Source organism: Eptesicus fuscus, chromosome 7 (genome assembly GCF_027574615.1).
Source record: "Eptesicus fuscus isolate TK198812 chromosome 7, DD_ASM_mEF_20220401, whole genome shotgun sequence".
NCBI lineage: Eukaryota > Metazoa > Chordata > Mammalia > Chiroptera > Vespertilionidae > Eptesicus > Eptesicus fuscus.
In genome coordinates, this window is record NC_072479.1 from 15799835 (window position 1) to 15823822 (window position 23988).

At 41.0% G+C, this 23988-nt stretch overlaps 1 protein-coding gene across 1 annotated transcript in view; it reads right to left on the reverse strand.

Annotated features, from left to right (window-relative positions):
- Positions 1-23988, reverse strand: part of ERC1 (ELKS/RAB6-interacting/CAST family member 1) — a 534404-nt gene that overhangs the window by 435166 nt on the left and 75250 nt on the right. The window contains exon 3 of the mRNA XM_054718763.1: positions 5534-5950. Within this exon, the coding sequence (XP_054574738.1) occupies positions 5534-5950 (417 nt within the window). The remainder of the gene's footprint in view (positions 1-5533; positions 5951-23988) is intronic.

Below are 23988 nucleotides of genomic sequence, written 5' to 3' on the forward strand. Positions count from 1 at the left end.
TCTCCTTCTGGTACACCAATGATGCAGACGTTGTTACACTTCATGTTGTCCCAAAGTTCTTTAAACTGCCCTTATGTTTTTTAAGTATTTTTTCTTTTTGCTTCTCTGAGTGATTTTTTTCTACCTTGTCTTCTAACTTGCAGATTTGATCCTCTGCTTCTTCTAACCTACTGTTATTTCCTTCCAGTGTATTATTTTCAGCTATGTCATTCTTCATTTCCGACTGGTTGTTTTTCATGGTTTCTATATCCATTTTCATGCTGTTGGGCATCCTTATAACCATTACTTTGAACTCTATATCTGATAAATTGCTTGCCTCCATTTCATTTAGATCTTTGTCTGGAGATTTCTCCTGTTTTTTCATTTGGGGTATATTTTTTTGTCTCCCCATTTTGGCTTCCTCTTTGTTATTTCTATGTATTACATAGATCTGCTTTGCCTCCATGCCTTCATGGGGTGGCCTTATGTAGTAGGTGTCCTTGTGGCGTTCAGTAGTGCAATCGTCTTGATCACCTGAATTCAGTGCTCCAAGAATGTCCTTGTGTGAGTTATGTGGGCTTGCCTGTTTGTTACTGAGTCTTGACTTATATTGGCATATTCCTGTGCAGAATGGACCATCAGGCTGGCTGACTGTGAGGCTCAACCCCAACTATGGCATGCAAGTTGCTGTGCAGGTACTGACCATATGAAGTGAATTCATTCAGCAGGGTGTGGTGCTGCCAAGATCTCCCTTTGGATATGCTGCTTATGAAGCTAACTGAATCCTGCTCTGATTTTATCTGAAGCTGGTCACTGGGTGTGTTGGTTTTGGGGCCTCATAGGAGGGACTCTGGTGCAGGCCAAAGTCAGACACTGCCTATGACTGGCCCTCGGCAACCTGTTTGTAACTACAAGGGATCAACAGTTTGTGGCTGCCTCTGCTGGACCTGGGTGTATGCAGGAAGGACCAAGCTGCTCACCACAGCAGGCTTTTACTAGCACCGGGCACTGGGGCAGATCAGCAAAGTCCCAAGGCTCCCTGAAATCCACTTCTGCCTGCTTCTTGCCTGATAGGCTCAGTCATTGACAGAACCTCTGGCTGTACTCAAATTATATGAAATAGGTTCACAGTGAGTCACCAGGTAGGGTCAAGTGGTGTTCACCAGACTGATACAGGTTCAAACTTGGTGCCAGTTCTGGGTCTAAGGCCACTCAGTAAATGCTCCCTGGTCTACCAAGTCTAACTGTGTGCTTGCACACCTTTGTGTTGGGGTGGGGTCTCAGGAAGTCATCAGGATGAGGCTTGATGACTCAACAGGCCAATACTTAGCCAAGTGAAGGCAGGACTCTGCTCCAGTCAGGCATGTGAGGAGAAAATGGCCCCTGTTCTAGAGCCACACAGCTTAGTCTGTCCCAGATTCAGTTTCAGTGTGGCTGCTTCTGTAAAGTCTTTGTTATAAGTCTTCTCTTCAGCAGTCTTCAGGGTGATTATTCTATAATTTTAGATATAATTGCAGTTTGGTACTCGAAGGCAGCAAGTGTAGTTTCCACCTACTCCTGCATCATCTTGGATCTCCCCAAAAATGCCTATATTTCTTTCCACATTAGGTACATAAATGAGACTTGATATCTACAGAGTTTATTTGAAAATCAGCCATAAATTCATGGATTTCCTACCACTTTTTCAAATTTACCAAAATTCTGATTGTTCTCTGTCAGAATAACATGGTGGCTTTTCATAATACTTAGCTATTTACTATTCATTAACCCCCAAACTCAAAATTAAATGGGCATAGGTTGAAATATTCAGAAGAGAAGCAGTAAAAATGTAACATTCAAAGTTCATCATGATGCTTGTATAGTTTTCATGTTGTATGCTGTTTGATATTTTATGGCCAGACTCTGGATTATCTCATTGAAATATAAAGTCTTTAAAGTAAACTGAAAGAAACTCAGGATGTGTTTATAACATGGGAATTTACAGAAAATTTTCTAAAACAGTATGATGTGATGGTAATTTGAAGAGCATAAAATATACATTGCTACATATTAATCGTAACAATATAGTTAGTACGTGTTGGAAGGATCAACTGGTCCAACTACTCTAAAAGATAAGATAGCCTGGCCGGCATGGCTCAGTGGTTGAGCATCAACCTATGAACCAAGAGGTCACAGGTTTGATACCGGTCAGGGCACATGCCCAGATTGCAGCCTCGATCCCAGGTAGAGGGGGTGTAGAAGGCAGCCAATCAATGATTCTCTCTCATCACTAATGTTTGTATCTCTCTCTCCCTCTCCCTACCTCTATGAAATTAATTAAAAAGAATTTTTTTAAAGACAAGTTTCAAAAATGTACACGTTATTTGACTGAGCAAAATTTATAGGAATTTATCCTAAAAAATTAATATGTAAGGATAAATGATTAAGGATATTTAGTATAGCACAGTTGATAATACTGCAAAATTAACAATGGCCTAAATTTTCAACAGTAGAGATCCTATCTAATAAAAGAGTAATATGCAGAACTGAAATGTCAGTGCTGACATGTACACATAAGAACTGTTGGACATTGAAATTGGGTCTCAAAAGAACTGTTGGCCCAGAAAGAAACTCACTACAGACCGATTCATTTGCCTGTCACCATAACCATTATTGCTTGTCTCATTTTTGGTTCTTATAAGTGTATTCCTAATAGCACATGATCTCACTGATCTAGGGGAAATAATGAACAACATAGACTGATGAACAAGAACAGACCCAGAAACAAGGAGGCATGGATCAGACTGTCGGGCCTCGGGGGTAAAGGGGGAGATCAACCAAAGGACTTGTGTGCAGACATATGAGCCCAACCAGCGGTCAAGGACAACAGGGGGGTGGGGGCATGTGTGGGGAGGGGGGTGGGATGGAAATGGGGGGACGAGGACAAATATGTGATACCTAATCAATAAAGAAATTTAAAAAAAAGAGTAATATGCAAATTGACCGTACCTCTGCTACACCCACAAGCCACGCCCACCAGCCAATCAGGAGCGAGTATGCAAATTAACCCAACCAAGATGGCTGCGGCCACGGAGAGAGCAGTAGGCTTGGGTTTCCCAGGCAATGGAGGAAGCCAAGCTTTCCACCTGCCCTGGTCTGCCTTGGCCTCTGCTTAAGGCTACAAAGTTTCAATTATAGAAGATAAATAAATCCCAACAAAAATGGCGGCAGCCACAGAGCTGGAGAGAGCAGGAGGCTTGAGTTGCCCCCGACGATGGAGGAAGCCAAGTTTCCGCAGCCCTGGCCTGCCTTGGCCTCTGCTTAAGGCTACAAAGTTTCAATTATAGAAGATAAATAAATCCCAGATATCAGGGCCTCCGCTTGGGTCGCCGGGAGGCATGGCCAGCCTGCAAACCATCACAGGCCCCTCACCCAGGCCACCCCATGCCCCAAGGAAACCCCCACCCTGATCCGGGACACCCTTCAAGGCAAACCAGCCGGCCCCCACCCATGCACCAGGCCTCTGTCCTATCTAATCCTCCTATCTAATAAAAGAATAATACGCAAATTGACCATCACTCCAACACACAAGATGGCTGCCCCCATGTGGTCAAAGATGACTGACTCCATGTGGACACAGATGGCCGCCACAAGATGGCCGCAGGGGAGGGCAGTTGGGAGGGACCAGGTCTGCAAGGGAGGGCAGTGTGGGCGATCAGGCCAGCAGGGAGGGCATTTGGGAGGGACCAGGCCTGCAAGGAAGGGCAGTGGGGGCGATCAAGCCTGCAGGGGAGGGCAGTTAGGGGTGACAGGCCAGCAGAGGAGGGAAGTGGGGGCAACTGGGCCTGCAGGGAAGGGCAGTTAGGGGTGACCAGGCCTGCAGGGGAGGGCAGTTAGGGGTGACAGGCCTGCAGGGAAGGGCAGTTAGGGGTGACCGGCCTGCAGGGAAGGGCAGTTAGGGGTGACAGGCCTGCAGGGAAGGGCAGTTAGGGGCAAACAGCTGGCAGGGGAGCAGTTAGGCATCATCAGGCTGGCAGGGGAGTGGTTAGGGGTGATCAGGCTGGCAGGCAGAAGTGGTTAGGGGCAATCAGGAAGGCAGGCAGGCGAGCAGTTGGGAGCCAGCAGTCCTGGATTGTGAGAGGGATGTCCGACTGCCCATTTAGGCCGGACAGGATCCGGCCTAAACGGGCAGTCAGACATGCCTTGAGGGGTCCCAGATTGGAGAGGGTGCAGGCTGGGCTAAGGGACACACACACACACACACACACACACCCACACACCGTGCACGAATTTCATGCACCGGGCCTCTAGTATTCAAATAAATGCACTGAAACATAAATGCATTTGAAATTATAAAATTTTACACGTATTGACAAAGAAAGACAGACAGTCAAGACAACTTATTAAGAAAGTGGGTGACATTACATTACGCATAACTGCTTACACATAAGAAAACTGACAGTTATCACTAGGAAATGATACCTTGGGTTAAAGTTTTTGTTAATCTATTTTCTAATTTTACTATACTAAACTACAATGGATTTACTCTGTAATCTTTATTTTTTAAAAATTTATTTAAAAATTTAAGTATTTATTTAAAAAAAACAACAATGAATTTCTGTTTAAAAATAAAAATGTCCTCATTGTAGATATTTCAGATTTTTTACAAAAGGAGAAACTGTGGAACAAACTCTAAGTTTAAAAGTATTCTTTTAAAGTTGCCATTTTGCTGTTTTGGGAATATCCCATTTTTTTAAAAACCTCCTTCCTTACATTTCATTTAAAAAGGAATTATTCACACTGGTATTAACACAGTTCTAAGCTGTTTTTTCCCTATCCAGATCTGAAAGTTATCTGAAGTCTCTGACTACATGTAGAGAATTAAGCTATCAATTTTTTTAATTCAATGTAAGAAAAATTTTTTACTTATGCTTTCTTAAAATGAAGCATTACTAGAAAAGTGAAAACTTATCAACAACCACAATGGTCAGCTAAAGTCTGAGTTTTCTCTCTAAAATATAAGTGACAGTATGCCTATATGTCCTTCTTTCTCATTATGCCTCAATGGCAGCAAATGATTTTTATCACATATATTTTACAGTAAGGCAACAGTTTCCATAGAAACCACAAGGCAAACATCCATTACTGCTGTCAAGGGTTTTATGAGCACACCTAAGTTGAGGTTACTGCTTACTTTCTCTTATTAATATTTTAAAATTGACCAATAGTTAGCTACTCTGATTCTGGTTTTGTTGCGTGTATCTCTCTGAACAAATCAAAAGATGAGTAACATATACAAAAAATGCTGTGCCCTTCTAGCAACAAAATGAATCTATAGAAACCAGGAGGGGAAAAGAAAGACCCAGAAAGTTATCAAGCCAGTACACATACCAGTCACTGTTATCTCATACAAGAGAGCAAATCAGAACAGAAACCAGTGAACCACGTAAAATACCAAAGAAAAAAATTCCCTTCCACTAGCTTGGTGGAGCACATAAATTTATTTAGGCCAAGATGCTGACTAATCACAATAAAAAGACAGTAAGTTATAACAATTGAAAAAATGGTCACTCACCTCTCTCAACATGTTGTTCTCTTTTTCTTTCTGCTCCAAAAGGCTTTCTAGGTGGTGGACGTGCATCTCTGCCTCTGCCAGTCGTCTTGTTCTCTCATGGTCTTCCTCAGTAGCCTTAGCAGAGAGTCCTTTGCTCTGCAACATCTCCAGAAGCTTCTTGATAGATTCATCCCGAGCATTCAGGGTTTGCTTCTGAGTCTCAATACGCAGTTCCATTTCCTCCAGAGTCTTTCGGAGAAGAAATAGCTCTTTGGCCTGTCTTTCATGTTCAGCATGTAGCCTCTGGAAATTCTCCTCCGTCAGCTCTGCCACACAAGGTTCACCAGTCCGACTGCTACTATCTTGCTGAAATAACTGGTTTAGGTCCCTTTGGATCCGTAATTCATCCTGGAGAGCCTGAATTGTCATTTGCATGTGCTAGAACCAAGACAAAAAAGAAAACCCCAAATCAGCTTTCCTCCTCAAGCAGCAAAAACAGAGCCTATAGGGGAGTCAGAAAGTAACTACCAGGGCTCTCATAACCCTGCATTTAGCCAATCAGGATCCACGTTATTCAGTATTACATTGTCTTAAAAAAATATTGCGATAATCTGTAAAATATCAATAATTTGTTATGTTTATTCCCAAAAGGAAACAAGTATGGCAGATCCTCACTTTGCATAAGCCATGACAAAATGAAGACATTGTTCAAAATAATTGAAGATACTACTAAATAGAACTGAGGAGAAGGGAGAGAAAAGATACGGGAAATTCACAAAAATACAAACATATCAGACAAAAAATTTCACCAAAAATTACCCTTAATTTAACATAATTTTTCTCTAACTAAAAAATTTAGAATTCAGGATAAATTGGCATTCTTTAGTTACCTAAACCCCACACTATTCAGCATTTACTCCTTAACCTCTTCTTATGCAGTCTTCTCTGCCCTCTCCATCTCTCATGTCTAGTTAAACTCTACTTGTCCTTTCATTCTTAGGTCAGGCATCATCTCCTCTAGAAAGTCTGTTCTGACTCCCAAACTGGAAGAAAGGTAGAAAAAGGGAGGGAGGAATTAGTGGAGGAAGAAAAGTACAGGAAAGAAGAAAAGACAGTACCCCAATAAGAAATTACAATAGTAAAAATATCATACTAAGCAATGTCAAGATTGAAGTGATTCATTCCATTAAAAATAAAATCAAAATAAGTTTTAAAAAATCTTTAAAGTAAAACTGACCAACAAAGGGGTGCTATAAGAACCATTTCTACAGTGTTTTAAACTTGAGAATGCTCACTAGTAACAAACAGAGCCATTGCAGAACTATAATGAACCATAAAAATACTGTTCATTCCAAAAGCATTTTAATATCAAGCTCACTTCTTTCCCAATTCTCTACAACCCAAAGTTTCAAACACCTGCAAAGGTTAATGAGGTTAACAAGTTTTCCAAATTTAGTCACTGAAATACTAGTAAGTGACTTAACAACAAGAAAGAAGGATGAAGAAAAAGCAGGTAGGTGAAATCATCAGCTATGGAAAGTGTTAACAGCTAACATTGGTAGTGCCATTATTGGAAGTGGATTCTGTTGAATGAACACACATTGTAGGCAAGACACTTGGCTATGTGAAGGCAATCTCTGCTGACATTCAGCTGCAGCGCACAATGTAAGGCCTGTTGAAAGGGGTTAATGTCTGTGTCAATCAGAGCTATATCAACACTTAAGTCATTGTGCACCCAAAGCTTATCAGAAGCTACAGAATTTTTTTTTATTTTCCATTCCCTTTTCCTCCAGAAAAATAGAAGTGAGAAAGTCTGATATTGACAAAGAGTACAAAAAGATCATGACCTTACAGTTTTATAGAGAAGCATGCATGTACAGAGTTATTACTTAAGATGCTTTCACATACACTATAACAACAAAATTTAAAGTTGAGATAAAGCCCAAGGATATTATTTACAGAGATAATTCTTTCTGGGGGAGAAAACACCATAAAACATACAAACATCAGTAAACCAGAATGAACTGACCAAAATTATTCACATCTTTGTTCAAGACATATTTTTAGTAATGTACTTTCCTATAAAAATAAAATCTAGAGGCTTCCAGTCAAGATGGTGGAATATGTAACGCTGTGCTCGTCTACTCCCATGACCACATCAAAATCAAAACTAAATTATACAATCACCATCCATGAGAAGCAGCTGAACAGAACCCCTGTAACTAAGGATGTAAAGAAGCCACATTGAAACTGACAGGAGGGGTGGAGATGTGGAACACGCAGTCCCACACCCAGGGCATGGTGGTTAGGAATCAAGAGGAATATCTAGACTGCAGTGGTTCCCCCTGAGGAGCAAGGGGTCCCAGCCCCACATCAGGCTCCCCAACCTGGGATATCAGTGCCAAGAAGAGGAGTCCCCATAACATCTGGCTGTGAAAACCAGTACACATTGCATCCAGACAGGATAGGGAGCAGCTGGAGACTGAGGTGAATCTCTTTAAAAACCCACAGACAAACTCACTAGCTCACAAATTCACTTGTTCTAAGTTCCAGCACAAGGGCAGCAGTTCAAGAAACATCAAGGACAAACTTCAGAATAAGGGATGGAGAGGCAGGGGTTAGAGCAACTCTCTCTGGGGACAACAAAAATTCTGGCAAGTGTCACTATTCCTTTGTGGACTCAGCATAGGCAAGTGCCAAATCTGTGCTCTCCATTAACCTGGCTGAAACCATTCACTCCACCCTGGTGATCCCCTGAGACCCCACCTCACCCAACTCTGAGCCTGATCCTCGAGGCTCCTCTGCAGGAACGACCTGCTTCAGATCATACCACACACCTTTCCAAAATCTCGCAAAGGTGCATAAACTCTAAACAAGCAGTGACTGGCCTTAGCGTGCCTTATAGCTCTTAACAAACAGCTCCAAGCAGAGAAAAAGGGGCAACCAGTATAAACTTGCACTGTAATTCCCATCAGGTGGCTCCAAACCTGGCATAAGCAGTGGCCATCTTCGGCTGAAACATAGTTTCAACGAAGCAGCCGCAAGCCTGGCACAAGTGGCAGCTGGCCTCAGCTCATATTGTGGTGCCCACCTAGGCCAGAAAGTGGCAGCCGGTCTCTGTTCTCAGTGTAGCCTCTCCCAGGTACCTTAAGCCCAGCAAAAGTGGCAACCAACCATAGATCACTCTGTAGCTCCTACCAAGAGGCCCCAAGCCAGATACAAGCAACAGTTGACCTGGGCCTGCACCAAACCACCTCCCAAAAGTCTCTAGAGGCAACATACCAATGGCCAGCTACAGACCACACAAGAGCACCATCCAACCAGCTCCACAAACAATGCTCCTGGAGGACAAACATGGCTGGCACCAACAGGGTCAGCTGCCAAACAACAGCTTGTCTGTTGTACTTACGGCCAGCCCTCATAGCCAGTCAGTCAGAGGGTCAATCACACCCACTGAACTGCCAACAGCAATCAAGGCTCAACTACAACAGGAGGGCACACACAACCCACACAAGAAAACCCATGAAGGACCCAGCTCAGATGACCAGGGAGACTGCACCACTTGGCCCCACAGGACACCTTATACATAAGGTACCTCTGTCAAGTACAAGAGACATAGCAGATAAACCAAATAAATGAAAACAAAACAGGGAGTGGGCCAAAATGAGAAAACAAAGAAATATATCCCAAATGAAAGAACAGGACAAAACTAAAAAAAAAAAAACAAAAAAAAAACTAGACAAAATGGAGGCAAGCAATATACCAGATACAGAGTTCAAACCAATGGTTATAAGGATGTTTCATTAACTTAGGGAAAGAAGAGATGAACTCAGTGAGAACTTCAAAAAACATACAAAGGACATAAAGATCATTTAAAAAAAAAAAAACAGAACTGAAGAATACAATATCTGAAAAGAAAAAATACACGAGAAAGACTAAAAAGCAAATTAAATGAAGCAGAAGATCAAATCAGTAATGTGGAACACAAGATTATGGAAAACAACCAATAGGAACAGCAAAAAAAAAAATTTTTTTCTAAGAATGAGTAATTGAAGGGATTCTCTTAAGATAATATCAAGCATATCAAAATTCACATCATAAAGATACCAGAAAAAGAGAACAAGGAATTAAAAACCTATTTGAAGAAATAATGACTGAAAACTTCCCTAAAATGGAGAAGGAAATATACAAGTCCAGGAAGCACAGAAAAGAGGCCCAAAACAAGACACATCATAAGTAAAATGCCAATGGTTAAAGACAAAGAGAGAATCTTTTTTATTTTTTATTTTTATTGATTTCAGAAAGGGAGAGGGAGATAGAAATATCAATGATGAGAAAGAATCACTGATCAGCTGCCTCCTGCACACCCCATACTGGGTATCCAGCTCACAACCTGGGTATGTGCCCTTGGCCGGAATTGAACCCAGGACCCTTCAGTACACTGGCCAATGCTCTATGCCAGGGGTCCTCAAACTTTTTAAACAGGGGGCCAGTTCACTGTCCCTCAGACCATTGGAGGGCCGGACTATAGTTAAAAAAAAACTATGAACAAATTCCTATGCACACTGCACATGTCTTATTTTGAAGTAAAAAAACAAAACGGCAAAAACACCCGCATGTGGCCCGCAGGGCCGTAGTTTGAGGACGCCTGCTCTATGCACTAAGCCAAACCGGCTAGGGCAAGAATCTTAAAAGCAAAAAGAGAAAAGCAGTTAGTTAAGTACAGGGGAGCTCCAACAAGAGTACTAGCTGTTTTCTCAACAGAAACTTTGCAGTCCAAAAAGAATTGGCATAAAATATTCAAAGATGAAAAGCAAGGACTTATAACAAAGTTTGCTCTATTCATCAAGCCTATTATTTAGAATCTAAGAAAAGATAAAGAGTTTCCTAGACAAAACCAGTATTTAAAAAAATGTTTAAAACATTTCTTTAAGAAGAAAAGATTAAAAAAATGACTTAAAAAATATAGGTCCAGCCGGCATGGCTCAGTGATTGAGCATCGACCTATGAACTAGTAGAGGTCGATCCTCAGTGTGGGGCATGCATGAGGCAGCCGATCAATGATTGTCTCTCATCATTGTTGTTTATATCTCTCTTTCCCTCTCCCTTTCTCTCTGAAATTAAATATATATATAGAGAGAGAGAGGCCCGGTGCATGAAATTTGTGCACGGGTGTGGGGGGAGAGGGGGTCCCCTCAGCCCAGCCTGGACCCTCTCCAATCCGGGACTCCTGGCTCCTAACTGCTCACCTGCCTGCCTGCCTGCTTGATCACCACTAACTGCCTCTGCCTGCCAGCCTGATTGCCCCTAACTGCCCCCCCACCAGCCTGGTTGCCCCCAACTGCCCCTCCTGCCAGCCTGGTTGCCCCTAACTTCCCCCCCGCTACCAGCCTGGTTGCCCCTTAGTGCCCCCTCTGCCAGCCTGGTGGCCCCTAACTGCCGCCCCCCGCCAGCCTGGTCGCCCTCAACTGCCCCCACTGCCGGCTTGGTCACCCCTAACAGCCCCCCCTGCCAGCCTGGTCGCCCTGACTGACCCCCCTGCCGGCCTGGTTGCCTCCAACTGCCCCCTCCCTGCCAGCCTGGATGCCCCGCTCTGCTGGCCTGGTCACCCCTCACTGCCCCCCCTGATGGCCTGGTCGCCCCACGCAGCCTGCTGGTCAGTCGTTTGGTCGTCCCTTGCTAACCCCCCCACCAGCCTTGTCACTGCACGCAGCCTGCTGTTGGGTTGTTACTGTGAGAGCATCATGACCAATTTGCATATTACCCTTTTATTAGTATAGATAAAGCTATTTTTTTTAAAAAATAGATATACAGCCCCTGGTGACATGCGTGGGATGCCGGAACAGGACATGTGCCGTTGCTTCTTCCACCATCTGAAACACCCGCCAGTCTTCAGAATGGCTCAGAGATGCCTCTTGGGTGTGGCCATGGACACTCCCTGCCAATCTAACAGGAGTGAGAAAGCTCATGCCCAAGGTGACCTAGCAGATGGCATGGCGAGAACTGTAAGCAGCATGTTGACTCTTGTCCTTGTTGCTGTTGGGACTGAATCCAGGAGATGGAAAGCTGGAGACCTTAATACCAAAGCCCTGGACGTGCCATTGCGAGGCCTCCTCCAGGGCTCTGTATATTTTTATTTTACTTAATATCATAGATTTAAAAGGTATTCACTAAAAATAATCATTTTTAGATTTTAGGCAACATAGAAATTTGTTAAGTATGTAATTATTACTTTATGTACCTTTGCTTTCCTTTTAATTTTACCCTCCCTCCATGTCATATAATGTTTATTTTTCAACTAGAGGCCAGATGCACGAAATTCATGCAAGGGGCTTGGCCCTGGCAGCCCCAGCTTTGTCCAGAAGGTCGTATGGAAGGTCGTCCAGAAGGTCATTCGGCTGTCCAGTCTAATTAGCATATTACGCTTTTATTATTATAGATTAGGTTACATTCAATATTATTTTGTATTAGTTTCAGGTATACTGCAAAGTAAAGTGTCCCCTCAATATTTCTGGTACCCACCAGGCCCCATATATACAGAGCACAGTACAACTGACTGTACTCCCTACGCTATCATCTACTACTAATAGTTAGTGTGCACCCTTTTGGTGGTGCTCAGACATTGACAGGCAAGTCGTGTTTTAGGCACTTACACTGGCCACACATATCCTTTGCATTAAACATGTCTTATATCATCCTTTTGAATTTATTCAACTAACTTGTTGAAATAATTCCAATGAATTGGAATTACTCTGGATAAAACTACTCAATTTACTAGTAAATATAAATCCAAAACTTAGCTTTCCCTCTCATTATAGATCCTTCTCATTAATTTGCCTCCCAGTGTTTGTGAGAGTTCAAACTGTACAACACTGTTCAAAACTGTAGAATATTAGGTGTCAGTGTCTTTATTCTGCTCACTGTGACACTGCAGAGAAATTATTCTTCATCACTGCTCATCAAAAATCATCATATATGCTTAATCACCACTTGTATTTATTCATTTTATTATTTCCAGTTTCCTTGAATTATTATAGTGTCTCTGTCTCTGTTACTGGTTTTTGAGAGCTTGCTTATGACTAAAGATGTTAACCATGTCTCATGCATTGCAAGTGAAATACCATGTTTTTTTGTTACTATTTTACTCTGGTGTTTTACTTTTTGGTTGTATCAAACTTGTGTATTAAATATAATCATGTTCTGTTTTTAAAAAATAGATAAATATAGGAACAAAAGATTCTCACTAACAAAGGCAAATACTTGGTAAAAGCAGTAGATCAACCAATTATGTTGCTAGTACAAAAAAATAAAAGACAAAAATAGGAAGATGATGTGTAATTACAACAATAAAGTAAGTAATACAAACAAACACACACAAAAAAAGTAAAAAATGGCAAAAACATAAACATGCAGGGAATGAATAAAAATGGTAGTGAAATTACAAAGTGTTCAAAAAGTGAACATCAACTTAAAATAGATTGCTATAAACATAGCTTGTTATATATGAAGCACATGTTAACCACAAACCAAAATCTACCAGACACAAGAAATAAAGAGAAAGGAATCCAAGCACAACAGTATAAAAGTTATCAACATACAAGAGGAGAGCCCTAATCGGTTTGGCTCAGTGGACAGAGCGTCGGCCTGCAGACTGAAGGGTCCCAGGTTCGATTCCAGTCAAGGGCATGTACCTTAGTTGCGGTCACATCCCCAGTAGGGGGTGTGCGGAAGGCAGCTGATCGATATCGATGTTTCTGACTCTCTATCCCTCTATATACCAGGACTCCTGAATTTGAGGGCTCGCCTTATTTCTTACAAGGCCACAAAACAAGTATCAATAAATTTAAAAAGACTGATATCATATCAAGCATTTTCTCCAACCATGTTGGCATTAAACTAAAACTCAATTAAAAGGAAAAAAGTGAAAATTCATAAACACATGAAAGCTAAATAATATGTTAATAAACAATGAATGAGTTAACAATGATATCGAGGAAGAAATCAAAACATACCTTAAGAACAAGCATGTCAAACTCAAAAACTAACACAGGCCAAATAAACAAGGTTTAAGTTTATGTGGGCCGCAATAAAACAAAAGCTTCAACTTTCATAGAAACGTAGGTTTATTTCGATAGAGACATGCTGAATACAAAGAGCTGAAATAAATGAGTAATCGTTAACATAAAATAATAGAACATTTTAATAAAATTAATATTTTTTCTTGAACATTAACTTACCAGACACTGAATAACTGCACAAATTAATAAATGTAATGCAAATAAACCTATTTTTCTTGTTCTCCGAAAGCAAAATATTTCCTGTTGCACACACCAAACAAGTCAGTCCAAGACTAATGATGTGGCAATCAACTGCTAAAATATTTGCTGCTAGTATTAGTGGAGAGAAATGGTGCGCCTACAAGTAGAGCACATAAGGGAAATGAATGCAACACGATGATAGTAATCAGTCATTAGCGAACATTGTAGTTCGTTATTAATAATTATGTATAACAGGATATTGTAAAAATTAAGTAACGAAATTTTTATTAAAATGTTTCTTACATATTGTTATATTGGCTGGGCCGCAAAAATATTCATTGTGGGCCACATGCGGCCCATGGGCCGTGAGTTTGACATGCTTGCTTAAGACATAAGCAACAACACAAACTCTATAGGACACAGTGCAAGCAGTCCTAAGAGAGAAATTCATAGCAATACAGACCTACGTCAAAAAACAAGAAAAATCTCAAATAAAAATTCTAATCTTACACCTAAAGGAACTAGGAAAAGAACAAACAAAGCCCAAAATGAATAGAAGAAAATAATAAAGACCAGCACAGAAATAAACGACATACAGACTTTTAAAAAATACACAAGATCACTGAAACCAGGAAATAGTTCTTTGAAAAGATAAAAAGATTGACCTTTAATGAGATTCATAAAGAAAAAAAGAGAAAGAAACCAAATAAATAAAATTAGAAAGAGAAGTAACAGTTGACACCACAGAAATACAAAACATTGTAAGAAATATTTTGAACAATTAAATGTCAACAAATTGGATAATCTGGAAAAAAATAAATTCCTAGAAAAGTACAATCCTCCAAGACTGAATTAAGAAGAATCAGAAAATGTGAATGGATCAATTACAACCAATGAAATCGAAGCAGTAAAGAAAAAAAAAGTCCTAGACCAGATGGCTTCACATGTGAATTTTACCTACATTCAACAAAGAAATAACCTATCTTTCTCAAACCATTCCAAAAAAATACAAGAGAAGGAAAGACTTCCAAGCTCACTTTATGAGGCCAAGATTATGATGATTCCAAACCTAAATAAAGATACTACAAAGAAATAAAATTATAGACCAATGTCCAAGATGAATATAGATGCAAAAAAATGCTCAACAACATCAGCAAACCAATTCGCAATATATTGAAAAGATCATAAACTATGATCAAGTAGGATCCATTACTGGGATACAAGGTTGGTTCAATATCCACAAATCAAACACATGCAGTCTGTTTTACTATAAATATGTTCTTATATTATGAATTATCTCATACATGATCATGGTAATTAGAGAACTAGCATTCCATCAAAGCTATGTTGGTTCATAAGCAATTTTTCCTAGGCAAAGGAACAAAGGATAGAGATAGAATTATGGCCTTCAGCAGAAAAGGAAAATATTCTCAACTTGGTTGCTTGGAATACTTCCAGCTTTACTTTAGGAAAATTTAAAATGAGTACCTGCAGCCAGGGATCCTACAGGAGCACACCTTCCTTAAGAACCTTCATGGCCCTCTGTTCATGGCCCTCTGTTCAAGGCAGGTTAATGCCGCCTCTTGTGTTAAGAGATCCACATCAATCTGCATTGTGTGAGTACTACAAGCAAGCATTTCTACACTATTATTTTTATAAGTTTTCAATATCCTCTAGCAGCCACAATGATTTGCCATCCTGAGGCTACAGGTTATCTCCTGAGATGCCATTCATCATTTCTGTTATATGTTCTAATTACAAAGTTGCATATACTAGTATTTTGAGTAGTCTACAAACCCTAACTTTGCTATAGTTAAATTTTATACAACTTAATGGTCTCCATGGAATAGAAGAATACCCGAATTTTACACCAGTGACTTTTCAGGCTTACTTTTTATAAAATGACTTGTAAAATCAACTTAGAGGTTGACAAGAAACAATTTTTTTGGTAAACAGAATAAAATTTAAAATCTAAGTATATCTCCCATAGAGGGGGCAAATGCATTACATGGAACTTACATTTTGGTTACTTAGGCATAAAATATGATCCTATATAATAAAAGGCTAATATGCAAATCGACCGAACAGCAGAAAGACCAGTTGCTATGACGCACACTAACCACCAGGGGGCAGACGCTCAACACAAGTGCTACCCCCTGGTGGTCAGTGTGCTTCCACGGGAGGAGTGCCACTCAGCCAGAAGCCGCTCATGGCTGGCGGGTGCAGCAGTGGTGGTGGGTGCAACAGTGGTGGCGGGTGCAGCAGTGGTGGCAGGTGCAGCAGTGGCGGGTGCAGCAGTGGTGGCGGGTGCAGCAGTGGCGGGTGCAGCAGTGGCGGCGGGTGCAGCAGTGGTGGCGGGTGCAGCAGTGGCGGGTGCAGCAGTGGTGGCGGGTGCAGCAGTGACGGGTGCAGCAGTGGTGGCGGGTGCAGCAGTGGTGGCGGGTGCAGCAGTGACGGGTGCAGCAGTGGTGGCAGGAGCCTCTCCTGCCTCCGCGGCAGTCAGACATCCCCCAAGGGCTCCCAGACTGCGAGAGGGCGCAGGCTGGGCTGAGGGTCCCCACCCCCCCGAGTGCCTGGTCGCCCCTTACTGCCCCTCCCTGCCTCTAGTATAATATAAATTTCTACAATAAGTTATGACTTTTAAAAGCACTTAGTTAATACCAAATTAAAATGTTTATTGTAAAAATAATTCAAAATATTAGATGTCATTAAATGGCTTCAAAATAAATATTAATGTTAACTACTAAATGTTATTAAAAGTTTTCATAAAAATGACCACCATTTTTTAAAGTCAAAGTGCTACTGAAGGAGGCAAACCTTCATTCATATAATTTACTCAATGAACGAGTCATACCTAAAATATTAATATCTGACAAACCCCAAAAGTATATTTAACCAGGATTTAGATCTGGGTACACAAACAAAAAAATAAATTTATCAAAAAAGAAATTGCTTGCCTAGTTAAAAACTAAACTAATTTAGTACTACTTTTTTTAAAAAAAACACTTTTTTAAATTATATCATATAATATAGACATATAATAATGACATCTAAAATTTTGAATTATTTTTGTTAAGTATTTAGGTATAATTTTCATAATATATTTTCAATCAAGAATATCCAATTTTAATACATAAGGTTGCAAAATATAAAAACATTTTGTTTGGCAAAAAAAGCATCTCAACTACAATATTGAAAACTGGAAGATAAAACACAGAATTCAGAAAAGTGCAAGTTCATAATCATATGCTTGAAGCTATTTCCAAAGTATCAAGTTCATACAACAAATCCCAATTTCTGATTTATATGCTCTAAACATAACCAGAACAAGGTAAGTAACAAGAGTTCTCCCTACTGGTCAGTTGTTTGTTAGAATTCAAGAACTCACTCTTAATTTGATTGATAAACAAAGTTTAAAGTGATTCAAAGTCATTAAACTGCAAAGATTTTGTTATACCCACTAATATACTTCCTTGTTTTCCTGTTCCTAATTCCTATCTTGTAATGCTGCCATAGGATTAGAATAAAAAAATGTGAAGCCTCCAGTTTGTAAATACTAAAAAATGAGTTCTAATCATCATCTTTGTAATAAACATGTTTTTACAAATAACTTCTTGAAGTGAAATTCATATAACAAAATTAACCATTTTTTTTAAATAAATCTTTATTGTTCAGATTATTACAATTGTTTCTCCTTTTTTCCCCCCATATCTCCCCATCACCCGGTTCCCTCCCCCCCGTTGTCCTTATCCATAGGTGTATGATTTTTGTCCAGTCTCTTCCCATACCCCCCACACAGACCCCCCTTTCCCCCTGAGAATTATCAATCCACTCCCATTCTATGCCTCTAATTCTATTATGTTCACCAGTTTATTCTGTTCCTCAGATTTTTAATTCACTTGATTTTTAGAATCACTTGTTGATAGATGTTTGTTGTTCATAATTTTTATCTTTACTTTTTTCTTCTTTTTCCTCTTTTTAAAGAATACCTTTCAGCATTTCATATAATACTGGTTTGGTGGTGATGAACTCCTTTAGCTTTTTCTTATCTGTGAAGCTCTTTATCTGCCCTTCAATTCTGAATGATAACTTTGCTGGGTAGAGTAGTCTTGGTTGTAGGTTCTTGCTATTCATCACTTTGAATATTTCTTGCCATTCCCGTCTGGCCTGCATAGTTTCTGTTGAGAAATCAGCTGACAGTCATATGGGTGCTCCCTTGTAGGTAATTAACTGTTTTTCTCTTGCTGCTTGTAAGATTCTCTCTTTGTCTTTTGCCCTTGGCATTTTAATTATGATGTGTCTTGGTGTGGTCCTCTTTGGATTCCTTTTGTTTGGAGTTCTGTGCGCTTCCTGAACTTATAAGTCCATTTCTTTCACCAGGTGGGGGAAGTTTTCTGTCATTATTTCTTCAAATAGGTTTTCAGTATCTTGCTCTCTCTCTTCTGGCACCCCAAAAATTCGGATATTGGTACGCTTAAAGCCATCCTGGAGGCTCCTTATGCTATCCTCACACTTTTGGATTCTTCTTTCTTTCCGCCTCTCTGGTTGGGTGTTTTTTTCTTCCTCATATTCCAGCTCTTTGGTTTGACTCTTCGGGTGTGGTGGTCTACTCTGTATATTCTTTATTTCAGACAGTGTATGCATAATTTCTGACTGGTCCTTTTCCATTTTTTTAGTATTCTCATTTAGGTCCTTGAAGGTCTCTTCAAGTTCCTCAGCGGTTTTTAGAAGATTCTTGAGTAACCTTATAACTATGGTTCTGAACACTGTGTTGTCCATTAGTTTGCTTTCATCTATCTCTCCTACTTGTGACATACTCCGATGTCTCCACATTTTGGCTGCCTCCCTGTGTTGATGGAGTGGCTTTGTGTGGTCGGTGACCTATAGGGCCCGGTAGCTCAGCTTCCCCAATCACCCTAGGTGGTCGCTCTTGGTACTCCCCTTTGTGGGCTGAGTGGAAAGTCTTGGTGAAGTTAAAAGCCCTGATTGCTGTTGGTACACTGGGAGGAATTGACCTCCGGTCCAATTGGCTGTGAGGGCCTGCTGTCTATATAACGGAAGAATTGCTGTGCTGGAGACACAGTAGGGCTTTGGTGCTCACGACAGAAAAGTCACTCTCACTCTCCGACCAGCCGAGAGTCCCTCCCGTAGGTGTCTGGGTCCCCCGCGTGTCCCCAGAAACTGGAGTTCAGAGTGGTTGGGATTGTTGGTATCACTGGTGGGAGTTGATCTCCAAGCCAGTTGGCTGTGAGGATCAGCAGTGTCTCCGCTGGGAGAGCTTCTGTGCTCAGCTTGGATGTGGCGGAGTCTCAGGGTGGCGCAGACAAGCTTTGGTTTCCCATCTGCTCCGCCCTAAGAGGGGCGTTTTCTCCGTGCCCGAATTAATGGCTGCGCGCCTCTGAGAGAAGGCAGCTTTCGAGCCTCTCCCGCTGCCTAACAGACCAGTTTCTCCCCAGCTGGGGCTTTGTTTTTCTCCCGAACGAGAAATCCAGTCACTGGGAGGGCTGTGCTCAGCTTGAATGGGGCGGAGTCTCAGGGTGGCGCAGACAAACTTGGTTTCTATCCGCGCCGCCCTAAGAGGGCCAGTTCCTCCGTGCCCGAATTAATGGCTGCGCGCCTCTGAGATAAGGCCGCTCTCAAGCCTCGTCCGCTGCCAAACAGCCCAGTTTCTCCCCGACCGCAGCTGGACCTCAGTGCAGTCGGGCGGCCCTGCTTTTCTCCCAAACGAGAAAGCTAGCCATGCAGCGTCTGCTGCCCTCCCTCTCCGCGCGCGCGCTGCGAGCAAGCCTGCTGCGTATTCAGCCGCCCGCCCTTTCCGCGCTCACGGATCTCCGCACCTCCACAGCTCCTGAGGCTCAGCGTCCCCCTCTCTGTTTTTCTCTAGTTGTAGGTTTTCCACTCTGCCAGCTTTCCGGTGGTTCTGGATGGTGTGCGCTCTGTTTTCCAGTTGTAGTTTCAAAATTGTTGTGGTAGGCAACAGTTAGGTGTTTACCTTATGCCGCCATCTTGGTTTTTCTCCTTAACCATTTTTTATTAAAGTATAGTCGACACAAAATATTATATTACTTTCAGGTGTACAACACCATGATTCAACATTTATGTATCTTACAATGCGCTCACCATACTAAATCTAGTAACCATCTGTCACTGTGCAAAGTTATCACACTATTATCCTATCTAATAAAAGAGTACTATGCAAATTGACCATCACACCAAGACACAAATATGGCTGCCCCCATGTGGTCAAAGATGGCTGCCCCCATGTGGACACAAGATGGCCTCCACAAGATGGCCTGCAGGGGAGGGCAGTTGTGGGAAGTTAGGGGTGACCAGGCCAGCAGAGGAGGGCAATTGGGGGTGACCAGGCCAGCAGAGAAGGGCAGTTGGGGGAGGCCAGCAAGGGAGGAGCAGTTGGGGGGGACCCGGGCCTGTAGGGGAGGGCAGTTGAGGGGGACCCAGGCCTGCAGGGGAGAGCAGTTGGGGGGGACCAGGCCTGTAGGGGAGGGCAGTTGGGAGCCAGCAGTCCTGGATTGTGAGAGGGATGTCCAACCGCCCATTTAGGCCCAATCGGACATCCCTCAAGGGGTCCCAGATTGGAGAGGGTGCAGGCTGGGCTGAGGGACGACCCCCCACCCGTACACAAATTTTGTGCATCGGGCCTCTAGTTGACTATATTTCCCTTCACCTTTTCACCTATCCCTTCACTCCTCTTCCCTCTGGAAACCATCAGTTTTTTTCTCTATGAGTCTGTTTTTATGTTGTCTATTCATTTGTTTTGATTTTTTTAATTCCAAATATAAGTAAAATCATGCAGAGTCTCTGTCCTACTTATTTCACTTAGCATAATACCTTCTGAGTCCAGCCATGTTGTCACAAATAGTAAGATTTCATTATTTTTTATTGCTGAGTATGTTCCATTTTATATATGTACCACATCATCTTTATTCATTGACACTTAGGTAACTTCCATATCTTGACTTTAGTAAATAACGCTGCGAGGGTCATATGGATGCATATATATTTTCAAATACGTGGTTCTGTTTTCTTCAAGTAAATACCCAGAAGTAGAATTGCTGGATCATATGGTAGTTCTTTTTTTTTTTTTTTTTTTTAGGAAACTGCCATACTGGTTTCCATAGTGGCTGCACTAATTTATTCTCAGATCAACAGTGCATAGGGTTCCCTTTTCTCCACATCCTTACCAAAACTTATTTGTTGGCTTTTTAAAAATATATATTTTTACTAGAGGCCTGGTGCACGAAATTAGTGCACAGGGGGAGGGGTCCCCCTCAGTCCATTCTGCACCCTCTCCAATCCAGGAACCCTCAGGGGATGTCACAATCCGGGACCGCTGGCTCCTAACTGCTCACCTGCTTGCCAGCCTGATCACCCTTAACCGCCTCTGCCTGCCGGCCTGATCGCCCTTAACTGCCCACCCCCTGCTGGCCTGGTCGCCCAATGCAGCCTGCTGTTTGGTCATTACTGTGAGGGCATCCTGACCAATTTGCATATTACCCTTTTATTAGTACAGATTGATTTCAGAGAGAGATAAAGAAACATCAATAATGAGAATCATTCATCAGCTGCCCCTGAACGCCCCCTACTGGGGATCAAGCCAGCAATCCAGGCATGTGCCCTGACCAGGAATTGAACCGTGACCTCCTGGTTCATAGGCTGACGCTCAACCGTTTGAGCTACATCGGCCGGACTATTTGTTGACTTTTTTTAATCCTCACCTAAGAATATGTTTTTATTGATTTTTTTTTTAAGAGAGAAAGAAGGGAGATAGAGAACATCAAAGTGAGAGAGAAACGTCTATGGGCTTCCTCCCAGACTCGCCCCAACCGGGGATCAAAATCGCAACTGAAGTATGGACCCAGACCAGAAATAAAACCCGCAACCTTCTGGTATATGGAGTGATGCTCCAACCAACTGAGTCACCCAGCCAGAGCTATTTGGTGATTTTTGCTAATAGCCATTCTGATTGGTGTCAGATGGCATGTCACTGTGGTTTTTATTTGCATTTCCCTGATGATTCATGATGTTTAGTGTCATTTCACTTGTCTATTGGTCATCTGTATTTCTTCTCTAGAGAAATGTCTTGGCCCATTTTTTTAATCAGATTATTTTTTGTTATTGAGTTGTATGAGTTCTTTATATATTTTAAACATTAACCCCTAATTGGATATGTCATTTACGGATTTATTCTCCATTCAGTAAGCTGTCTTTTCATTTCATTGATGGTTTCCTTGGTTTTACAGAAGTTATTTCATTTGATTAAATCCCATTTGCTTTTTTGTGCCTTTGTTTCCTTGCTCAAGAGGACATATCCAAAAGATACTAAGACTGATGTCAAATAGTTTACTATGTTTTTCTTCTAGAAGTTTTATGATTCCAAGCCTTACATTTAAATATTAAATTAATTTTTTATTTTTGTATATGGAATGAGTGGTCCCATTTCTTTTTCTTTTGCATGTATCTGTCCACTTTTCCCAACACCACTTGTTAAAGAAATTCTCATTTTTCCATTGTATATTCCTGTTTCCAATGACATAGATTAACTGACTATATGCAAGAGTTTATTTCTGTGATCTCTATTCTATTGGTCAATGTGTCTGTTTTTGTGCCAGTACTATACTGTTTTGAATATTATATCTTTGTAGTATAGTTTGAAATTGGGAAGCATACCTCCAACTTTGTTCTTAATTCTCAAGACTGTTTTGGTTATTATTTGGGGTCTTTTGGGTTCCATATACATTTAGGATTATTTGTTCTAGTTCTGGAAAGAATACCATTGGTAGTGTTTGATAGGGATTGCATTGAACCTGTAGATTGCTTTGGGCAGTATGGTCATTGTAACAATATTAATCCTTCCAATCCATTAGCATGTTATAACTTCCCATTTATTGTGTCCTCTTCAATCTCTTTCTTCATGATCTTATAGTTTTCCCAGTACAGATCTTTCATCTCTTTGGTTAAATTTACTTTTAGGTGTTTTATTCTTTTTTGATGCAATTGAAAAAAATATTATTTTCCTAATTTCTCCTTCTAACTGTTCACTATTAATATATAGAAATGCAATAGACTTCTGTATATTAATTTTGTGTCCTGTTACTTCATTAAATTCATTTATTAATTCTATTAATTTTTTGGTAGATTCTTTAGGGTTTTCTATATATAGTACCATGCCATCTGAAAATAGTGACAGTTTAATTCTTCCTTTCCAACTTAGATGCCTTTGCTTTCGTTTTATTATTTCATCACTGTGAAGACCTCCAATACTATATTTGTGGGAAACCGCCTATTGTCTTCACTAGCAGAGAGGTGTGGACAAGGAGCCCAGAATGCTGGTGACCCTTGAGCCCTGGCAATGGTCAGAGCTATGCACCCACTGTTTAGTCCAGACAATGGTAGCTGCAGCAACTTCCCCACCAGACAGTCATGTAAATCCTTACTGATAAGATAGTCTGTCTTTTACTGGAAATTGCCTGCCTAAGGGCTATAGGTGTATCCCAAATTGAATAAAAGGATGGCAAGGCCTGAGCCCAAGGGGAGTCCTTCTCCCATTTGGTCCCCCAATATTTCAAAATTATTATTTCTTGTCTCATCTCTTTCATTTGCGTGCAGCCCCTCTTCCAGAGCCCAAACCCTGAACCACACGGGACGTGGGTCTTCACAATATTTAATGATAGTGGTGAAATTGGGCATCCCTGTCTTTTTCCTGTTCCTGTTCTTAAATCATTGAGTATGATTTTAGTAGTAGGCCTGTCATATGTAGTGTTAATCATATTCAGATAAGTTCCTTCTATAAGCACTATGTTGAGTTTTTATCAGAAATGAATGTTGAATTTTTCAAATGCTTTTTCTTACATCTATTGAGATAATCATATGATTTTTATCCTTAGTTTTGTTTATGTGATTAGTCGCATTAATTGTGTTGTAAATATTGTGCCAAATCCCACTTGATCATAGTATATAATCTCTTTTCAATGTATTGTGGAATTCAGTTTGTATTTTATAAATTATTTTATTAAGAATTTTACATTTATATTGATCAGGGACATTGACCTGGTTTTTTGTTTTTTGTAGTATTTTTGTAATCAGGGTAATAATGGCCTCATAGAAGGTTAGAAGGCTTACTTCTACCTCAATATTTTGAAAAGATTTAAGAAGGGTAAGTATTAATTATTCTTTAGATGTTTGGTAGAATTCATCTAT